The 9789-nt window shown below is 31.0% G+C and overlaps 1 protein-coding gene across 1 annotated transcript; it reads left to right on the top strand.

The window, feature by feature from the left end:
• Positions 1–309: 309 nt before the first annotated feature.
• Positions 310–6466, top strand: LOC110032241 (oligopeptide transporter 1-like). The gene is made up of 7 exons (XM_020735807.1): positions 310–419; positions 2441–2880; positions 3162–3259; positions 3392–3964; positions 4945–5203; positions 5290–5472; positions 5764–6466. The coding sequence occupies exons 1-7, from the start codon at positions 380–382 to the stop codon at positions 6379–6381; spliced, it is 2211 nt and encodes a 736-aa protein (XP_020591466.1). The 5' UTR covers positions 310–379; the 3' UTR covers positions 6382–6466.
• The last annotated feature ends 3323 nt before the right edge of the window (positions 6467–9789 follow it).

The following is a 9789-nucleotide window of genomic DNA, read 5'->3' as shown; positions in this document are numbered from 1 at the left end:
TCCCGGAAAAGTCTCTGGTTCGTAGAAGCTCAAACAGACAGTCTGAGACAAAAACGCAATTCTGCCAAATCTAATATTTAAACGAAATTAATTGATAATTAAAGCGCATAAAATCATAGTTATTGCGAGAAGCACGTACAAACCTTTCTATTTGTCGATTCAATCACATATAGTAATTTGCATTGTGGGCGATTTCAAATTATTCTTTCCTATTCAGCAAATATGGACTATTTCAATGTTTAGATTCAACTAATAAGTAAAGTTGCAGCCAATCAATTGGTTATTATTGTTTTGGAGGTGAGGAAGGGGACGAAGTTCTCTCCATCCCCAAACTTGAAAGCTGTAACTCTCTGTGAAATATCTGCGACGAACGGCGATCATGAATATTGAAGATGGAACTAGAGAGAATAATGGGGAAGGTAAAGACGATCTCTTCCATGCGCCTGTTTATAGTTTTCTGCTGCTTTTTTTTTCTTTTTTAATTTGAAGGATTTCTTTGCTTCTTTTATGGGTACATACCTAATAATTTCACTTTTTTTCTTTTTGGTGTAAATTCGAGTTTATTTAATTTAATTACTAATGAATTTAAGAAAATACATCACAAGGATTTAGGCCAAGCAAATTAAAAGGTGTTTGGTAGGATGCTTAGTCCGTCTTTTCTACTCTCGTTCCTTCTTTTTTGAGACGTGTCCGGATTTAATAAATCCCGCAGGGACAAATTTTATGGATTTATGTGGTTATTGCTTGTGACCATCATTCTTGTCACGGCTCGCCGGATTTATCGAGTTTGATAAATCCTATTTAATGTAAATTCAGTGTTGCAACCAAACACCGCTTAAAAGATTTAACTCAACTTAACATTAACTAAATCAACCACTATTCCGGATTTAAAATTATGTGAGTCTGATAAATTGAAATTTATGTGATTTATTAAATGCTATTTAACTTGATTCCTGGTAGCAGCCTGCCACCTCCAAATTTCAATTGGGAAAATTGGATTAGGAGATGATGAGATCTTCTTCTTCGATTTCATATATATATTTGCAATTGTTAAGGCCTGCATGATCAAAATTACATCAGATATTTTAATTTCAATTTATTATTTTTTTTTTCCAATTTTGATTTTGTGTTTAAAACTTTCATTTTAGTTTTTTTAATTTTTAACACTATTTTAGCATAGACAAAGTTCAAATCCAAAATTGTCATGTGAACTACCTCAGTTTCTTATGGGAAAAATTTACATACATCTCACATAATTTTTATGTATTTATATATCTAGTGTCCACATTTTCATATTTATATTTATAATAATTTGATGGCATATGTTTATGCATTAAAAATTAAAATAAATTTTTAAAATGTTAATAATATACAAATTTAAAATATAAAAATTAATTAAATATCACCTAAATAATGCAATAATAATATACTAATTTAATAATATAAAAATTTGTTAGCTCGATTTATAAAGTAGTCAAACATTAATAAATATTTGTCGCTTCGTGTTTGCGGTGTTTGGCTTGAAATAATTAAATAATTAAATAATTATAATTATTTATATCTTTTTATATTATTTTTTATTTATATTAAAAAATAATAATTTTTTTTCTTAAAAATTATTTGAGTGATATATTTATAAAAAATACAAGTTTTGGTGTTAGATATGTAGATGATTATGATTTAAGTGTTATGCGTGTAAAAATTCCAGGCATGAGAAAAGTTCTCCTAGCCCTCTTTAGTCCCACATAGGGTATTTTTGTATTTAGAAATTTCCCATATCTTTATATAATGAAGACTTAGCTAAGAAACTTTTTCAATTATGAAATTTTAAATCATTGGTACTTAGAATTTTATAATACAAATGGATTTGACAAAAAAATAAAAAATAAATATAAAATTGGTTCAATCGAACATCAATTCACCGGTTTTAATGTTAGACCACCGGTTTAGGTTGATTTCAATGTCAAACCGATTGAACTACCTGATTCGGTATGATTTTTTCAACTGTGGTAAATTTCATTTTTTTTAAACCAATTAAACCAGTCATTTCTGTGAAAATTAAAAACCAATGGTTACATACATTTTTATTTTGGTTCTTAGGAATCATTTTAAATTTACCTACACTTGTTATATTTTTTTATTATTGCTCGTTTTCCAAAAGCAAACACTCAATGATTAAGTTATAAAATCCATCGAAAAGCTTTGTGACCCGCGAGAAATTTTAAATTGTCGAGAAAGTTTTTTTTTTCTTTTTGACAGAAAAAATGCATTATTGCAAATAATTTTTAAAGAGTTTTGATCAGAGATTCTACTTTGTTTACACTAACATCGGTAACAAAAAAACCTTAATTTCTTACGTTTGCATATGTTCTCTAGTTATACAAAACTTCGTTATTTGAATTTCTATTACTCATTCAAAAACCCTTTGCTTTTGATGCAGAAGAGATTAATGATAGCCCAATAGAGGAGGTCAGACTCACTGTACCTATTACTGATGATCCAACAACACCTGTAATGACATTCCGAACATGGCTTCTAGGGATGATAGCTTGTGCTCTTCTCGCATTCATGAACCAGTTTTTTGGATATCGAAACAATCAACTCAGTATATCTGCTATCTCAGCTCAGATTGTTGTTCTTCCACTTGGCAAGTTACTAGCCTCAATACTTCCCTCAAAAGTCATAACTATTCCGGCCACAAACCTGCGCTTCTCTTTGAATCCTGGACCATTCAACCTCAAAGAACATGTTTTGATCACAATATTTGCCAACTGCGGCGCAAACTCGGTTTATGCAGTCAATATAGTTACAATTGTTAAGGCCTTCTATCACAAGAGTCTGCATCCTCTTGCAGCTTATTTATTGGTACAGACTACACAGGTAATTTTTTTAAAGTTTGTGTTGTTGATGTTGTTCGATATTATATTCACATTATTTCATGGATTAATGTTTTGTTTTAGGTTTGGCTATTTATTCCTACTCTTGGATGATTCTGAAAATTTTGCATAAAGCTATAATTTTGAGCATCATGTATAGAAGTGCATATTAAATCTATGAACAAACAAAATGACATATATCTTGTGTAATAATTTCATATTTTCTTTTTTATGTTTTTCTTCTTGACTCTCTAATAATCAGTTATGTTTGTTATGGACTTCAAGATGATGGGATATGGTTGGGCTGGCTTGTTCAGGAAATTTCTTGTTGACTCTCCTTACATGTGGTGGCCCAGTAATCTGGTACAAGTTTCTCTGTTCAGGTCTCCCTCTTTCTCTATCTACTTATGCATATACTGTCTATTTTCTTTTTTGAGAAAATATGTCTGAAAGTTCACTTTGCATCAAAATAATATGATAAATCACATCATAATCAATTTTATTTTTTGATGTAGGGCACTAAATGAACGAGAGAAGAGAAAAAGGGGAGGGATGACAAGACTTCAATTCTTCCTTGTAGTCTTCATATCAAGCTTTGCTTACTATCTCATCCCAGGATACTTTTTTCCTTCTATAAGTTCCTTATCCATCTTATGTTGGATATGGAAGAGCTCCATCACCATGCAACAGATTGGTTCAGCTGTTTCTGGACTTGGAATTGGTTCCTTCGGTTTTGATTGGTCAACCATAGCTGGGTTTCTCGGAAGTCCATTGGCCACTCCGGGGTTCGCAATCATTAATGTGATGACTGGTTTCTTTCTGTTTTTGTATGTTCTTGTCCCAATCGGATATTGGTCGAATTCATATAATGCAAAGAGATTTCCATTGTTCTCATCACATGTCTTTATGGGAAATGGAAGTGCTTATGATGTGGATCAGGTGTTGGATCCAAAGACATTCTCTTTTAGTCAGGAAGGATATGACAAGGTTGGACCAATTAATCTTAGCATCTTATTTGCCTATACATATGGGTTGAGTTTTGCTACGGTTGCTGCCACGCTATCTCATGTTGCACTATTCCATGGGAGGTAGATTCCTTACTTTGTTTTTTTTTCTAAGTATCCATGTGTATAAAGTAAGAAAAGTAAGTGCTATAGTCAACTTTTTTACGATATATTTATTGGAAAGTTTTTAATGTTTTTCTTGTTTTTTTGGTCCTCTATTTATTCATGCAAACTAATTTTTATTTGACAACCTATAAATTCAATGTATTAAAATCTTTTCAACTACAAAATTAAGGGGTCATTTGGGATTTAGTTACATAATATTTTAAGCTTTTGTTACTTGCTTGTGGATTAATCTCAGATAAAATATATTATTTTAAGTGCTTTTAAAAACTAAGGAGTCCTTCAAGATCACTTGATTTTTATTTTATATTTATTATGTTTGGTTTTTGACTTGAAATATAGCGTGTTTGTTATATTATAGCATGTTTAGTTATTTTTGAGAAAATTTAAAACAACTTTTAGATGTTTTGAATATTTTTAAAAATAAATTAATTTGATTTTACTACAAAAAATTTTAAAATGTAACAAAGTGCACTCACTAAATAAACAAGTTTTTAAATCCTGAAACCAAAATAATAATAATAATAATAATAAAAGTGAGCTCAAACAAGCCTCAAATTGTTTAAAAAATTAAAAAAAAAAGTATACAAAAAGTATATTAAGCAAAAATATTTATAGAAAAAAGAAAGACAGAATTGATCCCAACCTTGCCTTGCCTTAAATAATTGATAAGTTGATATTGAATTCAGGAATGCAACTTTTTCTTATATACTTTGATTGGATTTAACAAAGATTTGTTTGGGAAATTTTGTTTTGAAACCTTCAGACTTGCATGTGAAGCAACTCAAGATAATTACTATAAATTAAGTGTTCTATGTCAATAGGAAATTAGCATTATGTTTTTTGTTTTGGTTGGGATAATTGTAGTGGAGGAAACACTAAAAAATTTTCCATTAACTATTTTTATCATTGAACTGGCCTTGAATTTTGATTGTCTGTAGGAACATAATGAATCTGACAAAATCAGCATTCCGTGACGAATTTGCCGATGTGCACACAAGGATTATGAAGAAAAACTATGAAAGAATCCCACAATGGTGGTTCCATGTTCTCCTCGTCCTCATGTTTGGTCTGGCTATTTTAGCCTGTGAGGGCTTTGGGAAGCAGCTCCAACTTCCTTATTGGGGAGTTCTACTAGCAGGTGGTGTAGCTCTTCTCTACACTCTCCCTGTTGGTATCATCCAGGCTACAACCAATCAAGTCAGTTTCACTCTTATATTCTTTAATTCTTCTTTGATTTGCAAACTAAGCATCACAAGGGACTAATGTTTGAGCTTATAATGCAGCAAGTGGGACTAAATGTGATTACTGAGCTGGTTATAGGCTATTTATACCCAGGGAAACCACTCGCAAATGTTTCTTTCAAGACATATGGTTACATCAGTATGGCTCAGGCAATCACATTCATCCAAGATTTTAAGTTGGGGCACTACATGAAGATACCGCCAAAATCCATGTTCATCGTCCAGGTTGAGATTCTTAGTCCTCAAATGACTTCTGAATTTTTCGTCCCTTCATGATTTGATTTAATTCAAAATTTCTACTGTGTTTGTGATATTATCTTCATTTGGATTGAATGTGTTTCCTTACAAGTATGTTACCCAGGATACTGAAGTTATGGTAAAACTTAACGCATAATATAAGATTTCACATAACGCAAATTATAGTGATAACCTTGTGTTTATGTCTATATTCTGTGTGTGTGCGTGCGCCTCTACTTCATAATTAAACTGACCATTGTTTTCAAACATGAATTGTAGCTTGTTGGGACTGTTGTGGCATCCTCTGTATACTTCGGCACTGCATGGTGGCTCCTCGACTCTGTGGAGAATATATGTAACCCCACTAAACTCCCTGAAGGAAGCCCATGGACATGCCCTGGTGACGATGTTTTTTATAATGCATCCATTATATGGGGTGTGGTTGCTCCTCTAAGAATGTTTGGTCGTCTTGGCATCTACTCAAAGCTGAACTACTTTTTCCTCATCGGATTCCTTGCTCCCATTCCAGTTTGGGTTCTCTCGCGCATTTATCCAGAGAAGAAATGGATCAAGCTTATCAACATGCCTATAATCCTTGGTTCAACAGGAATGATGCCTCCTGCTAGGGCTGTAAACTACTTGATGTGGGGTCTTGTTGGTGTTGTGTTCAACATATATGTGTTCAGAAAATACAAAAGCTGGTGGGGAAAGAATAATTATATTCTTTCAGCCGGACTTGATGCTGGAGTTGCTTTTATGGGTATTTTAATTTATTTCGCTTTGCAAGACTATAACATTTATGGCGCAAATTGGTGGGGATTAGAGACAGATCACTGCCCTTTAGCTAAATGCCCAACTGCTCCAGGAGTTAATGTTGAAGGATGCCCATCATTTTGAGAGTTGTCATTCTGAATTGTGGTAAGAAGCTGAATACTTGTCAGGGAAAAAGTACTTGTTGAATACTTTTAACCCAAAATTAAGATTTTACCATGTTCCTTGCAATATATAGTTAGGAGTTTTTTTCTTGTGTTCAGTTTTTTTCTTTACAATGTAAAACATTTTTATTGCGCTAGATATGTTTTATTATGTTTGTAATTTAATGGCTGCTTCTCATCCTTACAGTAGATCATACAATTATATTCAATGTGAATGATTTTTCAGAAAGAATCTGCAAAAATGATGTCAGAAAAATAGTTTTTGAACTTCTCTCCACTCGTCTTACTAAATAAATCCAAATTATAAGAAGTATAAATAAAGTAATTTAATGTTATATTGTTTATCTTAGCATGTAACATACCATGATAAATTGGGAAGTCATATCTTTAGTTTATGAAAATATTTTTTTCTGATGAACTTATTTTTTAAAAAATTGTTTTCCTATTGTCAAAATAAAAATAAATATACATACATATATATATATATATATATAGACATATATATAATTTACTATTAATAATTTGAACTTTTGATAAAATATGAGAAATTTAAAAAAAGATGTTTTTTAACTCTAAAGTGCTTAGAAAGTGATGGAATATTTTAGAAGAAACCTGAGACTGTTTTTTGGGTATTTACAAAACTGTTCAAAATATTAAATTCAAATAAAAAAAAAATACTATTCTAAATGAATTGATATAAATTTATTTATGAAGGCATATCATTGCCTTTTATTTATTTGTAATTATTAGAAGTTCAAGGATCCTATAATAAAATGTTTGGTTTATAGTTTCATTAATTCTATGCTCCACTTCAATTGTGGTTTCAATAACAATTTATAATTACATATTATAAAAATTTTATTTATGATTTCAACAAGAAGATTATCTGAATGAACTTCAAGCTTATAACTTACAATAAAATTGACGTGCTTCAATTTATGATAATCATAGAATTTTATTAGAACTTTGATCAATGCCTTGAGTTTTGGCTCAAAATTTCATGGTTTTTGAAAATTTATATATATATACTATAGTTTTGGTCCAACCTTGAAGCTAGAAAAAAATTAAAAAAAAATTACAAGAACTTATAATCAAAATGATCAAAACATAAAATCAATGGCAAATGAAAAAAACTTATAACATCCAGTGTAAAATGAAAAAAATGTTTCGATTTGTATTCTGCCAAAATGTTATTCATTTTGGATTAATCATATTTTGGATGAATGGCAAACAATGCATTTTAAGCCTAAATCAGCATTCATATGTAGGGCTGTAAATGAGCCGAGCTTGAGCGAGCCCAGACCCGGCTCGTGTTCGGCTCGCTCGAATCTGGCTCGTGTTCGAAATTGGCTCGTGTTCGAAATGGCTCGTGAACAATGTGTTCGTGTTCGGCTCGAATTACATTTTCATGTTCGTGTTCGTCTCGTGTTCGGCTCGAAAATGGCTCGTTAGAATATAAAATTATTTAATAAATATTATTTTTTAAAAAAAATAATAATTTTGTCTAAAAATATTTCAAGGACAAATTTCATACAAAAATTCAGAAATTTATTAACTTAAGAAAATAATGAATTCAAAAAACTTTACAAAATTGATTACAACTGTTTTTTACAAGAATATTAGCATTATTTGACAAAAGCTTAAAAAATAAGAATCAATTTATTACAAATTTTAAAATGTACAAACTAAACAAGAGTAAAAAAAATCAAACTAAACAAGAGTAAAAAAAATACAAATAAAATCTTAAAATAAAAATCTAAATCTAAAAATAATTGTATTGAACATTTAATTCTTCTTATGCTTTACATACAACTCAAATAACTAAAACTAATTTCTGCGCATTATATCTTCATGAAACTGTTAGTCCGACTCCATGAACTGGTGCTGCAGGCATATTTTCGAGCCTTCAGAGTTCTTCTGTTTCAGATCTTGAATTTGAGCTCCTTGTGATTGGTAAATCAGCTGCATCATATCATTTATGGCAATCTTTTCATCTCATTAATTAAATAAATTATGAAGAGAAAAAAGAAAGTGGTTTAGGTACATACTGACTTTCTGCGGGTTTGTTGAACCTCCCTAAAGCAAGCTGTTGATATAACATTAGATGTCAAACCAAGGTTACTGTTACAAAGCAAGAATGATTAATGAGAAATCATAAATGTATTTTCTATAAATAAAAAGCCATCTTAGTTATAATCACGGTGCATCATACTCTATACATTTTCATAAATGTAAATTGGCTATTTATTGCTCACAAGGTTCTGAGAGTTTGTCTTGCAAGGTCTGCAATGTCAAAGATCCTAAGGAAATTTTGAAATACCATAACAGGCTTGGTGCACCTGCATATCTTTCAATCCTTTAAAATCCTATAATTTACATCCATCTAACCATTAAATTGAGAAGACTGGCATGACTAAAGCTCTTACTTTGTGTAGACAAAAAAGATTGGCTTGTCAGATCATTTCAGTACAAGAAATTCATTATGTGCATCTGATTACCATTTCTGTGCCATCAAAGAATTCTAACAGAAAGGTTGTACAATTTTAACTTCCAAAAGAAACACACATAATTACATTAAAAAGTTATTTACACATGCTGGAGCAAATAGTAAGAAGTTCGAAAATAAGATTGCCTATACTATAGCATCCAAAAGCTTTTAGGATTCATTCCGTAATGTGATAGCTTTATAAGAACCTTCCACGAGACGAACACTAACCAATTAAAAAGCATCTTACCAAGGGTTTGCGGGTGAAACAACCACGCAATCACAAAAAATAAGCAGGGCACAACTCATGCTATCTTCAATTTTAACTTCCAAAAGAAACACACATAATTACATTAAAAAGTTATTTACACATGCTGGAGCAAATAGTAAGAAGTTCGAAAATAAGATTGCCTATACTATAGCATCCAAAAGCTTTTAGGATTCATTCCGTAATGTGATAGCTTTATAAGAACCTTCCACGAGACGAACACTAACCAATTAAAAAGCATCTTACCAAGGGTTTGCGGGTGAAACAACCATGCAATCACAAAAAATAAGAAGGGCACAACTCATGCTATCTCAGTCATGTGCATAAATCCATACAGAAGCCTTGATCTCCCACAAAAAGAACTCATAATTTCAACTATTATCCATTACTCGTGATGAAAACAGAAATATAAAGAATTTCATCAATGCAATTCATTAATTTCTTATAGAGAATTTCAGCAATCATAAAGAATTTCAGCAATCAAAAGAAAAGAGCACAAATGGTGGACTCCCAACGAAAATATAAAGAATTTCAGCAATCAATAGAAAAGAGCACAAATGGTGGACTCCCAACGAAAATATAAAGAATTTCAGCAATCAATAGAAATCTTCAAGTAT

This window comes from Phalaenopsis equestris, unplaced genomic scaffold, assembly GCF_001263595.1.
Source record: "Phalaenopsis equestris unplaced genomic scaffold, ASM126359v1 Scaffold000893, whole genome shotgun sequence".
NCBI classification, from domain to species: domain Eukaryota; kingdom Viridiplantae; phylum Streptophyta; class Magnoliopsida; order Asparagales; family Orchidaceae; genus Phalaenopsis; species Phalaenopsis equestris.
This window is presented reverse-complemented; position numbering and strand designations above follow the sequence as displayed.

Excerpts from the sequence above, each read along its gene's own strand:
- LOC110032241 (XM_020735807.1), top strand. The coding sequence starts at position 380 with ATGAATATTGAAGATGGAACTAGAGAGAATAATGGGGAAG. Across the intron at positions 420-2,440 it reads TAGAGAGAATAATGGGGAAG|AAGAGATTAATGATAGCCCA; the intron begins GTAAAGACGATC and ends CTTTTGATGCAG. Across the intron at positions 2,881-3,161 it reads TATTGGTACAGACTACACAG|ATGATGGGATATGGTTGGGC; the intron begins GTAATTTTTTTA and ends ATGGACTTCAAG.